Source organism: Corvus hawaiiensis, chromosome 9 (genome assembly GCF_020740725.1).
Source record: "Corvus hawaiiensis isolate bCorHaw1 chromosome 9, bCorHaw1.pri.cur, whole genome shotgun sequence".
NCBI lineage: Eukaryota > Metazoa > Chordata > Aves > Passeriformes > Corvidae > Corvus > Corvus hawaiiensis.
The window spans coordinates 17,335,779-17,360,162 of NC_063221.1; the positions used below are offsets into that span (position 1 = coordinate 17,335,779).

Here is a 24,384-nt window from a genome sequence, read left to right on the forward strand (position 1 = left end):
TACTCATATGTAATTTCTAAGACAGACAAGAGTACACCACATGTAAAAATACAGAAAGCATGCTTCCCCCAGGCACACTCTGAGGCTTAAGTACTTACCTGTCCTGGTAGGTGGAGTCTGAGCACATCAAAACCCAGCAATAAATAACATGGGTCACTTAAGATGCAACTAAAAATTTCAATGGTAGTATCAATCAAGATTTAATTTGAAATCAGTTTAGTAGTCAGCATGGGGAAATTTCTGAAATACTTAAACTACAGACACTTTAAACAGTAATATTTCTTAAGTATTTTATTGCTACAAACTGGTACATCTTTATCACAAAAAGCTACAAGGCATATTATAAACACATACTCTATTATACAGAGTGCAATGCAGTCCCCCAAATAGCCACACTCAACAGTACAATTTTTGAAGTTACTCATTCTGTACTATGAGGTAAATATTTATAAGCTTACATAATAAAGCTTTTAAAGTATTTACTCCATAGATGTGCCTTCCTTTTCAATTGATTAGACCAAAAGTTATTATATCCAACTTTCAATACACACACCAAAAAAATAGGATGCTTAAAAAAATATACAACACAATGTTTGATCAGCTTTAACAGTCAGTTTTCTATAAAAAGCCCAACTAAAATAGTCTTAATTTCATTTTAAACAAAATCAGAAACACAGAGGAATTATATAAACAAGTTCTCCATGGAATGGAATGCATGCATATGGTGGGGAATCTTCAGCTCCATTTGAGACTATTAAAAAGTCCCAGCCACTTTAGAGCAGAAATAAAAAGCTGGTTTGCCCCCACTAATGTGTTTTTATTTTCTTGCACTTAGTTATCTTCAGTGTGGTCTAAAGTGAAGTCAGTTTGTTCTTCAGTTTCTTCCTCTTCTTCTTCCTCCTCTTCCTCACCCTCAGCCGGCTCATCAGCTTTGTCTTCTTCTTCTGTTTGCTGCTCCTGAGCCTGATCATTAATTTCAAAAGGATTTTCACCCTGAAGTAGAAGATTGAAAACAAACACTTTGATATTTATTTCAAATATAAAATAATACTCATCGTTTCAGTGAATGAAAGGAGCAGCCACTAAGAAATGCTACATTATTTTATACAGCTTTTTAATAGTGTGGGTTTTTTGCAAGAAAATCAAAACAAGTTGGATTTAAAACTAGCAACACCACATCTTTATGGACATGGGAAACTGGGACCCCCAATAAACTCTTTCAATGAAAGTGGAAATGGCACTGAGAAAAATCCAAGTATGCTAAACACAGATTTCACTACAACATTCAGAAATTAAAATGACATGGTTAATTTTCAACATGTTTTAATTGAGAACTTCAGCTGCTTCCTTTTTCTCCCCAATTAAAACCAAATTGAAACAGAAGAGTTTTGTTCTGCTTTTCCTTACTTACAGTCTTTATTCACTCTGAATAATTCTATGAAAAAAGGTAAACTCTTCAAAAAATGAAAAAGAAATCTAGAATTTATTACATTGACTAGCCTGAAATTCATTCCATTGTTGACCTAGAAAAATTAACAGTTTTCTTAGTACTTTAAACACATTGGCCTTCTGGGTTTATATTTTCTCCATTTCATACAATAGTTCACCATGGCATTACCTCAGCCTTCCCCTGTTCATATAATTAAGAACTCTGAACAATCAATGAATAATAACAACGTGAACTATTAGTAGTTTCTTGGCTAAAGCTCGTTTCGTGTTCATACATCTGATAAAGCAAGTCTGATGTGAACATGACACCAACCACCAACTGCACCAGGACTAGGACTTTAAGAGTATTATTTAAAAGAAGATACAGAAGAAAAATTGAATGCTAGGCCCCTTATCCTTTTTTGCCCTTTTTTTCCACTTCAGTTACATTTCTCAAGTAGAATCTTCCAGGTGGCTACTGAAAAATTAGAGGACTATAAAAATATTCAGTAAATGCCATGAAACAAAAATTTGGATTCAGTATTATGCTAAAAATTGAGAGAAATCCTAAATTCAGATTCAAATTCAGATTAAACCCAAAGAAAGCGGAATTGAGACCATGTTATAACAAAGATTCCCTACTCTCCTGAAAGACTGCACACCCCAAATGCATGAGTGCTCTGCTCCATCACATGCTGTATATGAAAACTGAACTACTTCAGTCTGCAGTTCATTATACATTTGGATAAGTATGAAAGGAATTTGCATAACCAGAAGCCACATACATCTCATTGAGCAGGTCCCAGTGAATGTGCATTAATTTCAGCCCACCACAGAAAACTCCAGTGCTAGTCATTCTGAAAACATCAGTGGTCTCCTTGTGAAGGCAATTTTGCAAGTTTTACTTTGCTCAGTTTTCGAACTGATCAATGGCAAATTTCCATGCTCCCTTCTACCAGTCTCCCGCTAGGGGGCTGTATTGGACAATGCATACCAGGCATAAGGAACATGGAAAAGGTGGCCAGAAATACAGGCAGGTATTCCAGGCTCTGGCACCTGGCCATTTGCAACCTTTACTTGACAGATACAGAACAGTTGTCGGAAACTGATTCACACACCCATCCATACATAATTTTTCAGGACATGACTAATTTGACATTTTAAATCACTATTAACTTGGGCACTGGCTCATACCTTACCATATTTCCAAAAGACAGTATTGCTTTGTCTGAAAAACTGATTTATGATTTTGCCTGTCTATTGTTAGGGCACAGGCAAAATCATAAGTCAATTAAAAGTAATCCAGAAACAGCTAACAACAGTATTACAGAGTCACTTAGCAAAGTAAGTGGCCCAGCAGAAAAATACCCTCCATTTTGCTAAAATGGATTCACCTGTTTCTGGGGCCATGTATCTACAACATAGGTTACCATGCCTTTTAAATTCTCTGATCTCATCAACTACTGTTGTAAACTTTTGTTTCTGTCATGAACCCTAAAAATACTATGGAATAAAAAGTAGTTGAGGAGTGTGCACACTGTACTTCAGTACAAACCCACATGCTGGAGCTTTTGCTTCTAAATGTAAAGATGGAGTAATTTGTTAAGTGTTTTGTGCCCTGCAGTTAACATTACATACAGAGTTAAAGACACCGCTGATGTTTGCCTGAAGTTTGTTTTGGGATTTTTTTTTTATAACAGCATCCAATTAAAAACTGCCTAGATATAAGTTGTAAATGAAAACCAAAAGCTGGTGAATCTGAAGGCAGTAATTTTTCCTGCAAATTAATTTATCTGAGACAATGATTTATGACTGGCAGAATACATTAAAAGTATATTCAATCTCTGAGCTATCTAAAAGACAGAGCACTGAGGTTAAACTCTATCAACACGGAGAAATGGAAAACATTAATTATTTTCTTTCCATGTGCATCTTACCTTCACATACAGCTCATATCGTGCCTTGACTATAGGATTATTCAAGATGCTGGTAGCAGTAAGAACACTCTCCCTTTTTATTTGTTCTCTGTAGGCCTAGGAAACAAATTTGACAGTGAATAATTATCACGTTCATGTAACAACTGTCACGCAAATTTGAATTCACGGTCAGTTTCTGTAAACAAAATAATGAACATATTACAGCATGAACTGCTTGTTCTTAGTACTTAAGTCCAAACCACGTAAGTTCAATTAGGTTTGGTAGTGTTTATAGCATGTTGCTTTAGCATGATCAAAAGATGTATCTTGCTTATATAATGAACTACAACCAGTTATCTGTTCTCACCTACAGACAACATTCAGGCCTTTCCATCACAGCCTAACATATTGTCGAAGATGATCCTGCTCAGTTTCAGGGTCCCTTCCAACCCAAAATATTCTATGACATTCTACAGTCACACAGGCTCATACATAAACAAAACATAACTTCGGCAATCTTGCTTACTCTCATGCTCATACTCCTCTTTCAACCCTTCTACCAGCCTTAGAGAGTATTATTAAAAATTGTAACAGGGACAAATACAACATGACTGCTAATTCTAAACTGCTCTCAGTTGTCTTCAAATTAAAAAGATAATCACCAAGATAGGAGACACTATGTTGTAACTATAAATGCTAGAAATGCATGTGTTTTGTTTTTCAATCTGAATAACAAAATTTTTCCAATACTTAAACTCCGTAAAATGAATCTCATAAAATAAACATGTCATTTCTAGTAACTTTCTCATGATTTTCTACTGGCAGCTATTAAGCATACCAGCATTTCATTAGCTGGGGTGCTTAAGTGCTGGCTACTTCCTGAGGTGTTAAACTTAAAAAGTGTAGTAAGGACATTACAGCTTTCTAGTGAACAAAACACATCAACAAGAACTTAGAAATTACTTGCACCAAGAACTGTAACACTTTTCACCTACTATTACATTATGCTTGCCTTTTTTAAAAAATAATATGTCATCTCTTACTTGTTTTCCTTTTGTGTGATCAGGAGATTTTAAGTGTTGCTGAACAGAACTGTGCAATGCAGGAACATAGACACTGCAAGCACTGCAGTGAACAGTCTCAACTTTCATCATATGGTCATCAGCTGTAACCCCTGCCAAGGAAGATACAACAAATCATTAACACAAAATGTGGTATTTCAGGCAACTGGAAAAGCAGCTTGTTTGTTTTATACCCAAAAATTAAGGGCTCTCAGTTGTTGAACATGTCAAACTGAACCACTGAGGAATATTTGCCTAAATTCAGGCATCAAAATTAGGCTCTCTGAGGGCAATACTGGAAGAGGAAGTTTTTCAATACTCCACCTCTCCACAGACTACACATGAGATCCAGGCAATGCACAAAAATGGCATCTATTTTCGATCAACAATAGCCAATATCCTTAAACATAGACATTTTGATACAGCAAACAAAGCTTCACCAAAGTAATTGCACTTACTTTACGCCTTATAAAAGCTAATTTATTTCCTTGCCCTCCCTCACCATCAGGAAGAAGCACATGAATCCAACTCCTCTTGCAATTTTAAATATTAGCTTGATAACAGAACATTCTCAGCACAAAGGAAAACAGGCCTTCCAGTACTTATGGAAAATAGAAAAGAATTTGTGAGACTGTTAAGATGTTGCCTATATCCATTTTTAAGTAGCTTTTAGCATATAAGTTCAAATTAAGTAATACTGAAATAGTTATTGCCTAAAACAAAGGGACTCAAAGATGTCTCCTCTGGCTGTAGCCCATTCTGAAGTCCCTCAAGCAAAGAATGGGAGGATATGGCAGAGCAATGCAGAGACACATGAAATGCTCTAGAAAACTGCCTGTAGGGCAGCCAAGGGGAAAAAAATTCAGGCCGAGATGCATCTTGGCTAACCAAAAAATGCTCAAACTCCTCCTTTTGTCACTCTTCCTCCAAACCACAGAAACTCTCCTATTTACATTCTTCCAAATCCTTGCCATCATATTTGACCACTATCACCTTACTGCTTTATTACACTCTTTCAATCTACTGCATCCACCTGTTGTCACTCCTCATGCCTTATCCTGAACGAGACTGTGGCAAAGCCCACATAATTGTTTGTCAAGTACCTAGCACGTTATCTCCCCTTGTGACAAGGCTACCTGGATAGAAAACAAACAAGGTTTGCTATCTCCTGCTGTGCTTACATTCCACATTTTACCAGAAATGAAGCAAGGAATCCCAACCAGGTACAGAAAACATGTGAAAACTAACTGTTTCAATCCATTTTATCAAATTCAAAGAAGAATGAAAGGAGAAAAAGACCAGGAGAGCTCCACATTACTCACCTTCCATTATATCTTTCTCAGCAGCTTGGGAATTTTCCGTTTGGTTACTTGTCTGCTGCTTACGCATCGCTGTCTTCTTGAATTTATTCACCATACACTCCTACAGAGGGAAAAAAATTGTAAATACCTGTGATGTACAACTGTTTATATTCCAATATTAACCCATATTTTAAAAATTCAACATAGTTTGCAACAAACAGTAAATAATTGCTATTACTTCTTAAAACACTACTTTCAGCTATTAAAGCAACAGTACTTTACAGACTTAGAATTTGCTTCAACTTTTGGTATTATGTGCTGCACCAAAATTCATCTACAAAAGAATTAACAGTAAGTTAAGCATATTTTGAAAATAAATCATAAATTGTAACTACATTCTCATGTAAAAGTATTATACAGATCAGAACCAGCTGTCTTACATGAAGAAATTCCATCACTACTTTGTCAAATTTGGTTTGCTTCTGGATGTGATCCAATGTCTCCTGGTGAGCTGCACTCTCCAGATGTGACTCAATTTCTTTTTCTTCAAATGTTCGAAACTTGCAAAATGAGCAAGTAAATGCCATTCTATCAAGAGAAATACATTAAATATTACTATTAAAACTCCTCAAAACTATGACACTTGACAAACCAAATCAGAAAGAGAAGAGGAAAAGCATTCTTTAAAGAAGCCTAAGTGAAAAAGAAGTTTTAAAAATCTCAAGTTTTTTCCATTATAAAGGATAAGTGCTACAAGAATCAAACATAAATCAGGCCAGTGTCAGAATAATGAATTATCTATGCAGGAGACAAACTGCTGAAATCAGAAGCCAGGCATTTAAAAGCCACATTATTCTGTGAGTCAATCTATTGCAGCTCTCTACTTCCTGTCACCTTTTGTAGTACTTCTTGTGGGCACAGAAACATAGCCTGGCCAGGCCACAAATTCCTAACCATAAGTAATCAGAAGAATTCATTTAAAGCTCATTTTCCATACAAAAACTATATAATCTTTATAAGGAAATATAACCTCCTCAGTACAATGAAGAAAAGTCACCAATGCCACGATCATATACTGCACTGACACGGAACAGTTTTGTACAGCGCAGCCACTGGGCAAGACTAAGAAAGTTACAAACCTATGTACTTACTTTTGCTACAAAACAGTTGACCACATATATATATATATACACACACACACAAATAAAACCAGAATAAAATCATTTTCTAACAGCTTTTTAAGTCAACACGAACATATAGTTCAAAAGCAGTACCATTCTAAGCTGCTTCTCAAGTGTGCACTGATGCATTTGTGGGGGATAAGGGGTGAGTAAATTGTGCATTTTCTGATACAACAGTGGTCTGATGAAACATCCAGCCTTCTAAGCCACCGAATTTGGGTGCCAGGTTTTGGCTTGAGTTTTTTTCTTTATTTGGGTTAGCTTTTTGCTTTTGCTGGGAAGTGGGGGAAATTGAGGGGTGCGGAAGGAGGTGGGTTTTTTCCCTCATTTCTTTGTTGCATTTTATTTTCCTAAAATCAGTTCAAAGGAAAAAAGATGTGTTCTTAGAGAGGCATTAAGGGCAAGAAAAACACTGTACACAACATAGAAGTTACAGCACAAACCTGTATCCATCGCCATATTTTTCACTGTTTTTCTCCCTTCTACGCCTTTGCTTCTCTCTTCTGGCCTCAATGCGCCGCTTTTCTTCTTCCTCACTTTTAACTTCTCCTTTGCCATCTTAACATACAATTGAAGGATTAAAAACCAAATCCAAAACAACCAACCAACAGCAGAAGTACCTGTCTTCCCTGTCTCCTCCACAAACACTTCAAAATGCAGAGAAAGACCCTGTACCAACACGGTTCAATGGCTTCCTTAAACATGCTGAAAGTTTTGCTTTGTTTTCTTCCTCTGAAGACAACCAATTTAAACACTTGCTTTCAACTTAGTAGCTAAGGGTTTACACTCTAGTTTACAGTCATAAAAGAAATTCACAGTTAAAACAAATCCTTCACTGTTGTGCCTAGTAATTAAAGGCCTCTTCAAATAAGTGACCAGAAAAGAGTAACTGGAAATGCATGGGGAAAAACACATTGTTTATACGTTTTTAGAGCACCACTGCTACAATTCCCTCACATAAAAAGAAACTATCTAGAGGCCATCTCTTCTGCTGAGAAGGCAGTTTCCAAAACCAAAAGCAAAAGTTCTCATAAAGGAGACAAGACAGTGTTGCTTTAAGGTATGGTACCCAAACTGAACTTCAACAACTTTATTATTTTTTCCCACTAGACTTCACCTGATTTCACAGAAAAATATTCCAAAGATTTTCAGCCAAAAAGATAAGCCAGTTAATGGGGGCGGGGGCGAGAGAGACAAGGACAGACAGGTTCACCCCACAACAAAAAACTCAACCAAACCTCCAGAGAAGAACTTGATTAAATTACCACCTGGCATGTAAGTAAAAGTGTGAATGAATAAATGAAAAGAATGTAGTTCTACAACATTTAAGACTTCCAAGGACACTGCGTTTTTGCGTAAGTGCACTTATGTTTGTCTTTCCTATGTCTGCTTTAATAGTCCATGGACAAAGAGAACAATTAGAATATTCAGTGGGTAGTTTTAGACCAGAAAAAAAGAGGATCACTTTGTTTTCTTCTACAGTTCAACCTTAGAAGAGAGGTCAGCCTCCAGGAAATCTATGTCCATCCAAACAGCAACAGAAAGGAACATACAACAGCATCATGCACAAACACCAAGACTGCAAAACACTCTGTGGCTCGAGAAGTGTCACTGAGTACTGAAAACTTCTCCATGACCAACAGTTCCTGATTATCCCAAGGTTTATCATTTTGTAGCAAAGAGTTTCAAAATTTACTGTGATCCAGAGAGGAGAAAAACTCCTGTCCGTAAGACTACTTTTTTAAAAAATCAAGTTGAAAACAAAAAACCACCTACCTACCCACAGAGGCAATTCCCATACTGATCTCAGCATTTAAATTTCATTTAGTGCATTACCACCAACCCTGGAAATATGCAAAGGAGCACTTGCTTTACTGCTGTAAAAATCATCTGGTATGGTAATTCTGTGGAGTGAAATGGCCTCTTTTTGACTCTCAAGCTCACAAACCGAAGTGCCTGTCCTGTTAGAATCTGGGGAATGAAGACCTGAACCTATATATAAACTAAAAGCTCCCTCTTTCTTCAGTGCACTTATACAAACTTTTTAAAAAAAAAGAAACCCACACAATTTAAAAATAAGCTCAAAATATTTACTATTACTTCAAGAAAAGAAACACCGATTTGGCTGCAAATTTCAAGCCCTCCTTGCCATCAAATGAGTCTAAGCAATATGTAATAGGGCAGCACACAAGGAAAGGGGGACTAAAAATAAATTCAGCCTTATCACTGGATTTCTTTGTCTATGCGTCTGGAATCACTACAGTTAATGTGCACTTTAAATGATTTTATGCAAACTAATAATAAATCTGTTTCATTAAGACTGTACATGAAATAAACCCCGCATTCCTGACAACAGCTCACCAAGATAACTGAATCCACTTTTATAAAAGTGACTCACCTAGGGTTTAAGGGTGAGGTTGATCAGCTAGTGGGATAAATAATAGGATATGGGTGAGGAACCAGTGGGATGAACAACATTCAAGCAATGGAATGGAAGCAAGTATAGAAGACCACAAATTTTTTTCACAAAAAAAAAAAAAAAGGCAAACAACAACATATTGAAATGATCAGAGAGCAGAGACACTGTAAGCATGAAAAAACAAACCAAGTAATGGATGGATGTTACAAACAACCATTTTTCCACAGCTTAAATTTTTTAACTTAAAAAAAAAAACCAAAAACAAAGCCATGCTACCAGATAACTACTAGAGGTCATACATACAAGATTACTAAATCTATTCTCTCAGTCTCACAAACAGAATACCTACAATACCTTACCTGACAAAGCAAACTGACTTACCTCCAAAAGTCTGATATCCAAGATCATAAGCATCTCTTGTAAAGTCTTCATATATAACAACTGCACCACTTGTATCAACTTCAATTTCCTAATAAAGTCAAATCCATAAATTAAAAAAAAAGCCATTCTAAATCCAGAAAGGCAGCGTAATTTACATTATTTCCAATAATCTGTTACTTGCTATTTTTTAAATATGACAATGAAAGAAATGAATTGAGTATCTTGCTGAACTCAGTGTACAAACACTTCTAGCTCTCCATTTCTCTCTAATGCCTTGAAACCTTAGTGAATTATTTTCACAATCAAAATTGTTTTCTATATAAATATTTTGACTTCCAATCCAGACTTTTACTTAGTTGAGAAGGTGTTAATACCGTCACTCAAAAAGAAGGGAAGTGCCATTCCAGTCTTGCAACATTAAACCAGGATATATATACACACATGCTTAGCTTACTAGCAACATTCTTACATAGTTGCAACTGAGCTGTCTGAGGGCAGGGACTAATCTTCCTACCCTATCAGAGAACACCTTTTAACACTGATTCTTTTTTTATTTACCCTCTCTCCTTGATGTGTTTATGTGTTATCCATTCCTCCTCACTGCTGTTCAGTACCTTTGTACCCACCCAAGCAGGTCATAGGTGCATGAGTTCAAGCTGTCTACCTGTGGCAACATGAGAAGTGTTCATATGAGAGCTCTCTTGTGCATTACAAGAACACGTAGGGTCCACAAATACACTTCAAAATTCATTTTCCAGGCTATCTGCACTAGCTACATCTTTCACTGAACATCAACTGCCACCAAAATAAGACAGTATTAGATAAAATAAAAAAAACCTGAAACCATGTTTAGAAAAACTTACATAGTTTAATGCTCAATTTTATAACTCTAGCTTAAGAATTATTTGTCTTAACGTATACTATGCAAACTTCTCAAAGAATCAAAACATTTTCCAGTTCTGGGAATCTTTACCTCTATGGTAGAATCCTGGTAAGATGTCTTCATGTCTATTAACATAAAATGAGAAACAATACAAAAGTGCTGTCACTGATAATTCATTTTAAGACAATAAGATATTTAGAAAAAAAATCAGCTTCTTATGCAGGAAAGATTGTCTACATTTACAATTTATCATAGTTTAGTAATACTATTAAATGTAAAATCAGTTAGCCTTATAAATATAAACAAAACACTTTTAGAAGCAATCATCTATACCTAACTCCAAAACAAGAATTTCAAGGTTGAAAGGACAATATAATTTTGAGATATATTTTCATTCATACGATATATACCAACTGCATCAAAATTTCTGTTAGTTGTCACCCACTTTTTAGTTTTCAACTACATGATACTGCTTAGGTCTCTCAGTTTAAGTTTCAGAAACTGTGTTAAACTACTCAACATTTTCTTCTCCCTAATCTCAGAGCCACAGGACAGGCTGCATTCTCATAGGCACCATCTATTCCACTTCCTAAAGTAACATCAGTATTATGTAGTACATTGGTCTTTGGATTGTGGAAATCAGTGAGGGGGATCAGATAATAAATTAGAAGCCTTCTGTCTGACCGTAGTTTAGAAAGGAGAATGTACAAAAGTACTGAAAGAACTTGGATGTGCATTTTACAGACCCTTTTCATCACAACAAAGCCGGTGAGATCACCAATAAAGCTCCCTATACAAACAGCAGAGGAGTGTGTTCTATACACCCAGTTCCCAGGATCTGTACAGTACTCCTGATGATACAGTTAAGGGAACACTTATGTAATACACAGTAATGTAACCAGAACAACAAAATCAAAACCAGAATTTACGTGTCAAAGTTTCTGCCACGTCTGTGCATTTACCTTGCAAGCTATGAGCGACAGCAACTTTAAACAATTATCAGGTGTGATTTGAAACCAAATGACATAAAACACTGATCTAAATTACTAGGAAATGACAAGCATAAAAAACTAAAATCTGACTGCTGTACACACTGTTCATAATATATATCACTCAAATTTACATTCCCTCAAAGCAAGTAATTTATTCAAACCTCACTACTGACTTTTTTTCTCCAACTTTGACTGCAATAGAAAAATTTAGTATTAGAGTTGTAGAATATCTTTATGGAAGTTAAAGAAACCAAGCATCACTACTACAATTTGCAGTTTGTATTTATAGTTTATCCATCACATTTACAGTTCTTCTTGTCATTACAGCATTTCATTTACAAGTGGGAGCAATCTCTTTCTGCCTCTCATGAATTATTCTGTAACAGTTTTTGCCATTTTTGCAGTTTCCCTCCTTTTCCCTCTCCTCTTCACCCACGCCTTGTATTTAACTGCATTGCAGCTGGTGCACTACTTTTTATATCCAAAGAACTTGGACAGCAGGGCCCAGGCTCATGCAAGAGCACATTTTAGTATTTGTCAGGCATTGTCTCTTCAGACAACCTGAGCTCTGACATTATTTTTAGTGGTGAAAATTTTCCTCCACAGAACTATCATCATAAAGTCTTAGTGAGATAGCCTTCAATGATACATATCTGAACACATCAAAATATTCAATAACATTTAGCAAATTACCTTTGCAGTAGAAAAGTTAGACATGTAAATTCATAAAATCCACTGAGGACTACTTCTAAGGTAGAAAATGAAGAATTACAAGACAGCATACAGAGCCCTCTTCCTGAATATTAAAACTAAGTAATTTCTATTTAATAAAAAAATCAGTAATTTTAACTTAAAAATTCTGACACTTGCTACTTACTAGGTGATTTTTTCTGGCTCAGCTTCAAAATAGGCTTTGTCATTTTGGGTTTCTTGATAAATGTCCCACCAGGTTTGTTATATGGCTGTGGTATCATTTTTCTTTTTATTCCTCTTGCAGCAACTGCTGCAGGACTGGGTTTATTATGATAGTCAACGACAATCCCAGGTCTGTGCATTCCGCCAAAGTCTCCCATATGCTGAAAATTTGCAAAATCAAGAGGAAGGTATTAGTATATGAAATCAATATAAATAAAACAACTACTTGGTACAATATGGCTGTGAACTTAACTAAAATCTGTGTTCTAGAGCAAAATGCAGGAGAAACTTAAGCTCCTGGTCTGACGTTCTGTTGTGCAATGGCTTTGTGGGTGTTTGTCCAGTAGAAGGAATATTTATGTATAAACTGTGTTTCTGCTTATTCAGAACCATTGTCCAGGCAACGAACATATCTCAGCCTAACATCTCAGCCTAACATCTTGGCTCCTCTCTTCAGATTCTCTAGATAATGAATTCCACCTCCATCTGGGAAAAAAACCAGAGCTTAGCAACTCAGTTTTTAACACAAAAAAAAAAAAAAATTAAAAAAACCACACACACACAAAAAAAAAAAAAAAAAAAAAAGCCACCACCAGATAAAAAAAGCTTCCTTGCTTTGCATCTTATGCAAAATGATATAGTAATGATTTGAAAATTGAGTAAAGAAGGTTGCCCAGTGTGGAACAGTGATTAACTGGAGGAAGCCCCCTCTTTCTTTTACTTATCTTTCCACTGAATTCAATAAAATCAGAATTTTTAAGTTGGGCTTGGAGAGAGTGATACAAAAACAATGCAGCGATAGGAATGAAAATTCCATTGAAAGACTAAACCTTTCCATTATTTCTAGAATTATGTAGTCATTTGTGGACACTTGTATATGAAAGCTACCTCTCTGAGGACACAGAATAAATGAGTAATCTGAGGAGGGGAATTTAGGTAGCTGGAATATTTTCGAAAGCGCTAACATACTTCTTAATATTAACTTAATTACTTGATTAATAAAGGGCAGAAGAGAGCCCACAGACTGGATGAGTGACTTGGATAAGCAGAAATATATGTATTTCCATGAGAAGATAATTAATATTACACTGTCAAAATTAAAAGAACATAAAAATTTCAAAATACTTAGGAAAAGTATGACTTTTTTTAAAGCACATTTTAAATGACAGACAGAATGTACCAAAACAGGCACTTTCCATAATCAGAAGTCCATGCACAAGATCTCCATGTTAATTTATTTAGTTGAGAAAGCTATAGACTGCCTAGCATGTACATTTACATCAGACACATACAAATTTGACATGAAGTACACACTTTATAATTTCAAGTTTGTTTTTTTTTTAAAAGGCAATCTACCTATTAAAGGTGCAATGCATTTTACATATAGTAAGTAGTCTAGTCTTTACATTCTCCTTTACTACATAAAAGACTAAAAGGATAAATTTCTAAAGCAAAGTAAAAAAGAACTCGGTTGTAACTGCACAAAGCTTTCAGATCTAAATGAGTTCTGAAAGGATGGCATAAAGGCTTAAGAATGTAACATTTTCAGCTTCACAAGCAGAGAAATGAAGATTAGAATCTTTTTCTCGTACCATGCTACATGCTAGCTAACAGCCATGTGCAAATCTTAGCTAAAAGTTGAATATGGCAACTACAATACTCGAGAATGCTGCAAAGTAGACTTTCTGGAACAAAACCACCACGCAAGTTAAGCACATAAAAGACCCAGTAAAAAATAATCTTCCTCTACACTTCAAGCTACAACAAGCTGTATAGTTTAAAGAATCACTTCCCAAAGAAATACAGCATGTTCAGGAATTTTAAAAGGTAAGTTACACCTAGAGGCACAGGCAGAAAGGTGTTCACTGAATATTTCGTGCTTAAAAACATCAAACTGGGATTATAAAACCAAGACAAAGGGACACCATCAACTTAAAGTTAGTACTTCTGTCAGGTTTGGGGTTTTTTACTCTCTTCTGCTGTATTTTTTCCCCTAGCTCACTTAACATGAAGCATTACTTCCTCAAACTGGAATCCACTATTTTGCATACAGTTAATCATGCTGTTTCTTGGACATATACTTTTTAAACCCTATACTGGAAAGGAATCCACTGAAAAGCACTTAGAACTTAAGCCTTCAAAACTAATACAAGTAAGAGGACTATGTGGAAATTAATTTCAATTCTGTGAAAGGACCCGATTTCAAGTTGATGATGCCCCTTTAACTATGCTTTAATTCTGAGAAAGAATCACTGTAACTGCTAATCACTCACCTTTCCCATTTCCTCCCCATCACCCTTCCAGTAAACAAGTCAGAATAAGAATTAAGTTTAGAAGAAGAGTTAATGTTTGATAAAACATGTATTCAACATACTAAAGAATTAGCTGAACTTTTCCCTTTACAGGAACCAAAAACTGCTCTAGCATTCACAACCTGGGTTTTATTTTTTGCTTATACATTGCACCTTTAACCTACTCAAAACTTCAAAAGACTTTGAATTCAACTTTTACAATATTCAAAAATTTCCCCACCAGCAGCAGAGATGCTAGTGTTTACAAGGAAAAATGAAAGTCCTTTTAATCCCTTTTAGACCAAACCTACTACTTTTATCTTCACCTTTAAAACAAAAGGAGAGATTTAACAAACCTTATCAACTAGTCTATTACTCATTACTTTCAGCAGAAAGAGGGACCGGGTTCTACTTGAAGACAGCTTCAAGGGGATAAACAACATTGTCAACCATGATAGTTTGCTTGGACAAAACCCCCACACTGTACTGAACAGTGCATTCATTTTAAAGCAGTGGTCTTGAAAGGGTTTAAAAGAGTGTCTAGTGAAAAGAATCTGAAAAGATTCTGTACTTACTCCTCGGCCTCGGCCTCTGCCTGTTGATGGTCCTCCAAAAGCATCATAGTTTCTGCTTCCAAATCCACTTTCAGGATAAGCAGGCGTTCCTCTCCCCCGAGAGCCTACAGGTGCAGGCTTCATATGGGGTGAAGAAAAACTGCTGTAGGAAGAGTAACTCTCTCTTCCTCTGTCCTCCATAAACCCAGGCCTCAATTTTGAACGGGAGTAAGGTGCTTCCCAGCTAGACCCGCCCTGGTTTCTACCTCCGAAAGAGTCAAGGCTATTCCGGTAGGAGTTGTCAAATCGACCACCATAACTACCTCCGAAGCGGCTTTGTTCGGGTTCATTATAACCATAGCCAGATCTGTACAGATCTCGCCCACCCAGAGAAGACCCGGAGTCGTAAGACTCATAAGGTCCAAACCTGGAAAAGTTGCACAGTGAGGAGAAAAAAAAGTAAGCTTACTAATGTTACACATTTCAAAAGACAAGTTATCAGTTGACATTTATCAACTAAAATCAATTTATTACTATACTGGTCTGTACAGTTGTGTTATTGGTTAATCTTGATTAGGGCTGGGCAATTCATACTATGACCAGATAGAAAGCTATCTGAGCCATTTTTGCTACAAACAATTCTAAAGTTCAGTATACCTGAACTTTGTTTACTTAAAATTTTCAGCAACATTTATTTACTAAAATATTATTAGAGCCCAGCCCTAGTCTCACAAAAATAATCACCTGCAGACATTCAAAGCCTAGTCAAACTCCCCTTTCTTCAAAATCATACCCTCACAGTCTAACAGATAAACAGCAGTTAAGAGGCGGCTTAGTCCTGAATTGAGAAAAAAAAATGGTTTGGTTTTTCGTGGTACAGTTGTGAGTTTTAAGTACCTCACAGTTCTCATTTTAAAGGAAAAATACAAATGCTCTTCGTTCATATTTGTACTTTCTGGAAAATTTGTTCCCTGTAAAATTCAGTCTCACAATCAAAAGAGTTAATGGTCTTCAGTGTATCCAGCTTTCACTTGCAGACCATTAGGTCTAGCAACTCAAGATTTTGAAAGTCTCCCCAATGCATGCACAGTGGGCACAAAAACAGTTCTTGGAATTTCAGAGTAAAGTAACAAGGAGCTAAAACCTTTAGCTATTTATCAAGAACTTGCTTTGGCTGGGGTGGGGGCAGCGTCAGGCTAGAAATCAACATTTGTAACTACTTGGAAGGGAAACACATTAATATCCCTGCAGGGATATAACAGAGTGATTGAGAAGCTGGGAAAGACAATCCCTTAACTGATACAATATAACCTAGAAGAGACTCAACTTACTAACTTATCTACAGTAAACTGAATGCCTTAATTTTAAAATATGTTCATCTCAGAAGACTCAAAGATACACAGAAAATGACACTAGAAAAGCCCATGCATAATATTAAGGTTACATAGCAAGAGACATTTTGGTGTTCAAGTAGTCATTCAACCTCCATCATATGCAGATTACTATATGGTAGGTACAGCTCATTCCTGAATCTCTGCTCAGACTTTTAAATCAGTATTAATGTTCATTATTAAACAAGTTATACTTAACTAAAATGCTTAATAGAACCGAGCAGCAAGACACAACACTTCTCCAGCCTCCCTGTTTAGTGCTGTCCTCCCCCAGTGGCACCACAGTGACTACAGACAGGAACCATACAGTAATCTGGCTACAGCCAGACAAAAATTCAAGGGCGCACACAAGAAAACCATCAGGTTATCTAAGTTTTCTTCACATTTTATCTCCTCCAAGATAGAATCACTACTCTGAAAAGCATGCTTCTTTGAATACAATATTAAGACCTAAATCAAATCAGCTGCTCCCTGTTGTTTTTACCTGAAAGAGCAAAGTAACAGTATCCTAGCATTAAATACGCAACTTTAAGACCACTGCATCAGAATTTTTAGTTTTAGACTAATCCATCTTACAAAGTAGCCCAGAACATGCACACAGTTTCAAGTGTAATCAGTACCTTCCAATGAAATAATCTGGACATGACTTTCAGATTCAATACCAAGATCACTTGAGCACTGCACATTCAAACCAAAGAACACATACCCTAAATGTTCCTTGAAAACGGAATGTTGATAGATTCAGTCTAAGACACTAAACCAATTAGGTCTAGTCTGCTATGTCAGAAATGGTATGTCAGGCCAATCAGCTACAAATTGCTAGACAATACTAAAAACAAAACTTTTGCTATTTTCATTCAGACGCACTGTTTCACTGTCGAACTTTTCCACAAAAATGCTGATTTTATTACAAGAATCTAGCACTTACAGTTTAGTATTTGCCAGTATTCATCAAACATGAAGACTCAGAACAAAAGTGTTCATACAAAATCATAACAACATGCCTCAGGAACACTTAAGTTAGAAGAATGATTTAAACTTAAATTGGATTTGATCAATTCTTGGGACAACTGAAGGATTATTTTACCTGTTACCACCACCACCACCTCCTCCGCCTCCACCTCCATGACTCTCCATCCCATAGGATTGGTTAAGGTAAGAGTCCATGGATCGTGGGCCACCATAGCCTCCATGCCCATAATCACGGTCCATGTCTAAAAAAAGAGCAGAAAAATGTTTATAAAGAAAGCAAGTGAGAAGTCTTATTAAGTAATCTAGTTTAAATTCTTAAATAAAAGGTTTACTCTTTGCCACGGTGCTTACAAACAAAATATAAAACTGACAGCTGCAAACCAATTCTGACACTGTGCTTAGATAAGCCATGTGTCTTTGTCATCATCTGAGCACCTCCTGACTGGAAGTTCACGTTCATAACTTTTTCCAGTAGTAGGTAACTCAAGATTATTGTTCCATCAGCTGGAATCAATGTAAGTTATATTAAGAGAATTAAACGAAGACACCTGATGCAGGATATGTCAGAACTTTGTACAGAATTAAGACCACTTCCAATCCTTTAATAATACTATGAGCTCACAGGCATCTGCTCTCTCTATCCAATGCCCCAAGAAACCTTCACTCACATTGAGACCCCGTGTCAAGGTTACAAGCTGTCATTCGTCAGTGCAGGCTCTGTACCTAGGCTACATCAAACAAAAGAATTTTCTGCCATCTAGCACAAACTAAAATCCACCCAAATCAGCACTGAGCTGCAGCTCACTAACTGCACTAAGATGCTGGTATTTCACTGAACTGATGTCACTTGGTGACATCTCAGTATCTTGTAATGAAGTCTGGCAAAAGAACCAACTTCCTCCTCAGCACTGGAGGGTCTTAGTAAAAATTCTGGGTAAATAATCACTCAAATTCATAGCACTAAAACAATGCTGCAGATCTGCATAACGAGTATGATCCACTGTCTTCCTGTAACGCACAAAATCTGCACTTCACTGGCATTCTGGAGACCAACTGCTCCCAGCACCAACCAATACTAAGTTTTGGGTAATACCAAGAAAACCTGGCAAGTCAAAACTCACAGAAAAGGTAACAGAGAAGGAACACACAATGAACATAGGAAGGATAAAAATAAAACCAAGTACTTGTTTACTCTGACAAGAGAGAGTATTTTATACATTTCAGTATCTCCACATGTTCACCACTGACTTTTCCAGGACAATTAGCTCTCCTGAAGCCATAAGAAACTGTCCTATTTAAAGAAATACAGTAACTCTCTGTGCATATAATTTCATGAAAATCACTGCAGTGCTGAAAACACATATATAAATCATATCCCATTTGTACCTGGTTCTTGTTAACACCAAGTCACTGTAATTTACTTTCTTCTATCTGTCAACATCAAGAATTCTGCAAATGATATTAAGCTGACTATATCACTTTTATACAGATATTCTCAGCATGCCTGAACAGGGACTCCAACAAATAAAGCCCTACTGCTGATTTTATTTGTACTCTGATGATCACAGGCACTTTCTAAAAAATTAAAGATGATACTTCTGGGAAAAATAAAAACCTTCAAACATAGAAGTCACACTGCACCTTTTCATATTCTGAACATACAATAAAGATTCAAAAATGAAAGCACAAAAAACCTTTTCAAAATACTGATCATGCAGCACCACCCATCATCAATTTAAATTGCAAAGAGTTACTGCAAAAAAGAAATGGCTGAGGCTTCCAATAAAAGCATCTAATGTTCCTCTCTAGTGTTCTGAATGATCTGCCACCTAATCCAGTACAATACCCTCAAGACTGTATACATAAAGATGCAGATGAGCAAAAAGAGAAGACAGTCAAGAAAATAACTCAGTTTCACAGAAATTAAGACTGAACATGGGATCATCTAATCTCAGATCCAGGTTGTTACGTTTTTTAATACAGTATACACAATCAAAAGACAATGACATTCTGAAAACTGACATACCTGACCTGAAAGCACACAATAATTTACCTTAGTTTCACCTGCTCCTATTATCTACAGGCCCTACAATGGCACAAAATCAGTGAGGTTAAGAGTCGAGAACCGAATTAAATCATCCAGCAAGGAAGAACACAACATACTGTCAAGATCCCTGCCACTGAAACACAATTCTACTACAGCATAGGAAGTAGAGACCAGTGTTATCCATATCCTGGAAGTTCAGTATTGGAAAAACACAAAAACATTCACGTGCAAAGAACTCTTCCAAAAAATGGTTTGAAGCGTCATTTTGAAATAAAGTTTTATTCTAAAACTTTTAGCATGAAAGCAAACGCGAAAATACAATTTACAATCACAGGATAACTTTGGACATCCATACTTGCTCAACACTCCTTATTCAGTTCATGTTATGTAACATCAACAGTCTTGCTGTAGAGCTATGCCAGTCCCTAAGTCCTCAAATCCCGGTCTTTAGGACATTAGCACCATCTCCTCCCTAACAGTGAACAACTTACTCATCCCTTTCCAGACTCACTGCCCTGCATCTACCTACATTATAACATACTAACATTTAAAAATGGGGATACAAAAGGTACAAAGACATGAGAGGGATGACCACTTGAATGATTTACTGCAAGAAACTGGAAGTTGCAAATGAAGTTTACACAGAACAAGCTAAGGAAGGATCCAATTCACTTTTCACAAAACAGACATATGAGTCCTGGAACTGAGTCACAAGCAATAAGTTACTTAAAATTTACACGGATTTAAGACAGAAATTGGATAAATCAGCAGACAAGAAATTCAAAGTATGTCAAACATAGACTGTGTCTCTGGCTGGGAAAGTCATCAAGCTGCAGACCAGTAAAGCCATATAAATATACCAAAGGAGTACTTATACTACTTGTTCCATGCCTCCAAACAGACAGTGACATACAGGATACTGGTGAGGTGGGACAAACACCTTTGACCTGATCTACTGAAGGTGACCTTATGATCTCCTTACAGCTATATAATTAACTGTTCCACACAGCTGAGCAGTTAACCTATCATTCCAATCACTGCCCTCCTGGTTCAGTCATCAGCTGCAAACTTTACCAAAGATTCCTACATTTTATACTTCATGTCCAGAGCTCAACAAAGATACTGCATTCAAATTAACAAGCACAGTATTTCTTCAGGTATTAAACTTTTCTTTACTCTGAAAGTATGTTCTCCAGATAGGCTTTATCCTAAAAAAGGGGAAACATACATGACAACAGTCAATATTCATTTAGATAAACAAAAATAAGAAGGATTTCATAATCACTGTCACCACCAGTAGAGATATACAGAAGTTGCCTGTCTGTGCAGACTAAATGTGAAATTGTTTCATGTGCTAAGAGAACGTGTTTAAGCACTAGAGAAAAAAACACCAGGAACTGTATTCCAGTGTCCCAAACCAAAAAGTCAAGAGACTTGTAGCTCATTTAAGTTTAAATAATAACTGCTTATTAGAAAAAACTTCGAAGAAATACTGTATCTGTGTATCTATGAAAACTACAGAATTAAAAAGAAATTAAAAAACAGTGGTCCATATTTGCTCTTAAAGCTTAAAAATGAAAGAGTGTATCTCTCAGATGATAGCATTATCAAAGCTTCCAAAACAAAGAATTTATTAAGGGAATAATCAGGTTTTGGCATCTGCAGCTTCTTGCATAAATACCCTGTGAATGAACGAGCCATTGAACTAAAGTATAGAAATAGAAGAACTTTCAAAGAACTAGCTGGTTTTTAATTTCTAGATCATACTTGTTTACTGGTATAGTAAAGACGGGAGAAGAGCTACGTCAAAGTTAGAAAAAAAACCATTACCACTAAAATAAAAAAGAATGGGATAATGGGATACTAAAATAAAAGTTTAATTTACAAATTAAAATGTTAATGTGTATCTATTTTTTCAGATGAATTAAAAAAAAAAAGACACCATATTTGGTGGAAAGAACATTTAAATCAGCTGCAAAATAGATCTCAATAGTCCGAAAAAAAAAATCAAATTTTCCGAAGGAAAAGAACTACAAAGTTAAAGAAGTAATAGATAAGACTCAGAATCTCTTGGTACAAATTACTCCATTTAAAAGAAAAAGCTTTAGACCAGAGAACATTGAAATCATATTCAGAGTACAAAGACAAGAAATCATTTTAAACAGTGTGCTCCATGTGAAGCATATGAAAAGGCTAAGAAAATGAGAAATGAGAAAGATCTTGCAGTAATAAATGACAAAAAAGCTAAATTTTGATTACAAAAAGCTTAAGGATCCATTGTGCAATAGGAAGCAGTATTTTTCCAGGCACATTACTTTTTCATAATACCATGTCTGGTCGCTAGGATCACAACCTTGTCCGTAGGCCATTTCCTCTTCCAGATTAAAAGGACAACAGTTGCAGTAACTAAAATATTAACATGAATATTTAATAACATTTCTGCTAATAATACTAACATAATTTATTCTGAAGGCCAACTCTGACTCAAACTGAACCATCAGGAAGAGACAATGGTGTAATTACAGGAGTCATCAGACATAAAACTGAAAGTGTTTCCCACCGGCTAAAAGTTTCCAACAGGAAGAACCTTGCCAAGAGCTCAAATGAAAACTAGGCAAAGATGAGAAGTCCCAACATCCACCCTCTACTGCTCATCTTCTGAACCCCCAGAAAACCACCTTCAGCCTCCTCTACAGAACCTGGGTAAAACAATTTTTATGCATGCCTTGCTCATGTATATACAATCTACAAACAGTTATGGTAAAAGTTTCAAGCTGCATACATCATATTTAAACTTTTTTAATAATTACAAATAATAGAAAGCTTAATTAACACAATGAAAAGTATTATTACAGAAGCACATGAAAGGAACACTTTACTTGTACAATACACATTTGATTAGTTACTTCCCCTAGGATGAGCCTGGCTTCACTTAAATACTAGTGTCATCAGATCTCAGAAAAACAGTTACAGTGAATACTCCAATAAAATACTTAAGCTACTACTTAAGAATAACCTTTCATTCTAAAAATCAAATGGACATTCAATTAGGAATCAATACAAAAGATGAAAAAACAAAGCAATATCTTTATTTATTTTACTATGAGGAAAGATAAATGCAAAATAATATAATTGGCAAAAAAAAAGCTAAGACTCAAGAAATGTGGTACAAAAATTATTATATTGCAATCAAAGATACATCTGTCATCCAATGTGTTATTTCCATATAACAGCCAGCAAGACTATTAAGAGATCCAACAGCAAGCACTTATTTGACAGGATCTGTAAATGAGGCTTGGATACAGTTTCAGGAAAGCTTTTACATTAAGATCCTTTTAATACTTGCTTGCATGCTGGCAAGAGATGTCAAAACATTTCTTGAGTCTTTTCTAAACTCATAACCTCAATCATCTTACCAAAATACATGCATTCCTTTTTGTTTTATCTACATGGTACTTTTGACAGCGTAAAAACAAGAGGTAGCTTTTGGTGTTGACTTTGTATGTTCTGTATACTCCTTCCCAAACTGTTAGTTAAAGTAAACTTTAGGGGGGGGAAGTAAATAAAACCCAAGCAGTAACAGGTTCTGGTTTTTATAAAAAAGGAAAATATCCTTTCTTTTCAACAGAAGTAGTAAGAATCAAATACACTACTCTGCAAGAATATACTGGTTTATGTAAAAAAGCATCATCTTAAGAAAAGTCTGTATTTCTACCCCACCCCCATTCCCACTCCTTTATCTCACAGTTTTTCATTTGGAACGTGCAGGAGTTCATGTTGACATGCCCAAGATGAAAATCAAGTCTCACTCCCAGACAGTTACAACTCCTCCAGAAAACAACATGTGCACTCAAACCATGTTACGCACTTTTTAACAACCCGTTTGCTTTTTTGTTTTTGTCAACACTGATTGTTCAGCCCCAACTCTTTTTACAGGTTAGACGTATTTATAGCTCATACCTGAGACTGACCCACTGGGCATGTTCACACCACAATGCATGGGGGTATCTGGGAATCTCCAATCTCTGTCTTCAGCTGGAGAGGATGGGTCAGTGAGAATGACTTAGTGCTTAGCAAGAGCTGGAGGGGAGAGACAGGGAGCCGCAACAAGAGGCGGCTCTCTCTCCTGTCGGATCTCCAGGCTCCTGACACGACCCCCTCACAGAGCTCGCCCCGAGCTCCCCCCGGCTCTGCCCGCACCCCCCGCCCGCCGCCGCCCCCTCGCCCCCCGCTCACCCCGCGCCCCCAGGGCGCCTCGCCCCGCGGAGCGCCGCCCCCGCCCGCGCCCCCCGCCCGCCCGCGCCGCCCCCCGGGAGGGCCCTCCTCCCGCGCAGCCCTCCCGCCGCCGGCCGCCGCCGCAGCTCCCCCAGCCCGGCAGTGGCGGCGGGGAGGAGGACGAGGACGTGGGTGAGGGGGACTCCGTCCTGCGCGTAACAAAGCGGCCGCTGCCATTTTGAGACACGGCCGGGCCCCACGGCGGCAGCGGTGGCGGCGGCCGGGCCCTGCCCTTGCAGCGGGGGCGCGCCCTCACCTTCCCCGTAGTCCATGGCGGCGGCGGGCGCTGCTGGCGGGAGAGTGGCGGTGGCTCCGGCGGCTCCCAATGGCGCCTTCCACCACAACGAGGCGAGGCGGGACCCGCGCGCTGCACGCAC

General features: G+C 37.1%; 1 protein-coding gene across 2 annotated transcripts; it reads right to left on the reverse strand.

Moving 5' to 3' along the window:
* Positions 1–276: 276 nt before the first annotated feature.
* Positions 277–24,384, reverse strand: ZNF326 (zinc finger protein 326). Of its 2 annotated transcripts, XM_048312827.1 has the most exons (13): positions 24,264–24,384; positions 23,693–23,767; positions 17,801–17,927; positions 15,344–15,749; positions 12,440–12,638; positions 10,661–10,695; positions 9,688–9,775; positions 7,331–7,445; positions 6,147–6,294; positions 5,728–5,827; positions 4,388–4,518; positions 3,366–3,461; positions 277–993 (listed from the first exon to the last, which is right to left on the reverse strand). In XM_048312827.1, exons 1-13 carry the CDS (start codon positions 24,277–24,279, stop codon positions 832–834), a joined length of 1,698 nt encoding a protein of 565 aa, XP_048168784.1. In that variant the 5' UTR covers positions 24,280–24,384; the 3' UTR covers positions 277–831. The 2 variants fall into 2 exon arrangements, with proteins under 2 accessions (XP_048168784.1, XP_048168785.1); XM_048312828.1 differs by lacking the exon at positions 23,693–23,767 and having other exon boundaries at positions 24,264–24,383.

What these genes read in the sequence shown, in the direction of transcription:
- ZNF326 (XM_048312827.1), bottom strand. An exon ending in GCCCAGTGGGTCAGTCTCAG is followed by an intron (nt 17,928 to 23,692) that starts GTATGAGCTATA and finishes CTCTTTTTTTAG; the next exon opens with ACATGGACCGTGATTATGGG. An exon ending in TGGATATCAGACTTTTGGAG is followed by an intron (nt 7,446 to 9,687) that starts GTAAGTCAGTTT and finishes TTGTATGTTAAG; the next exon opens with ATGGCAAAGGAGAAGTTAAA.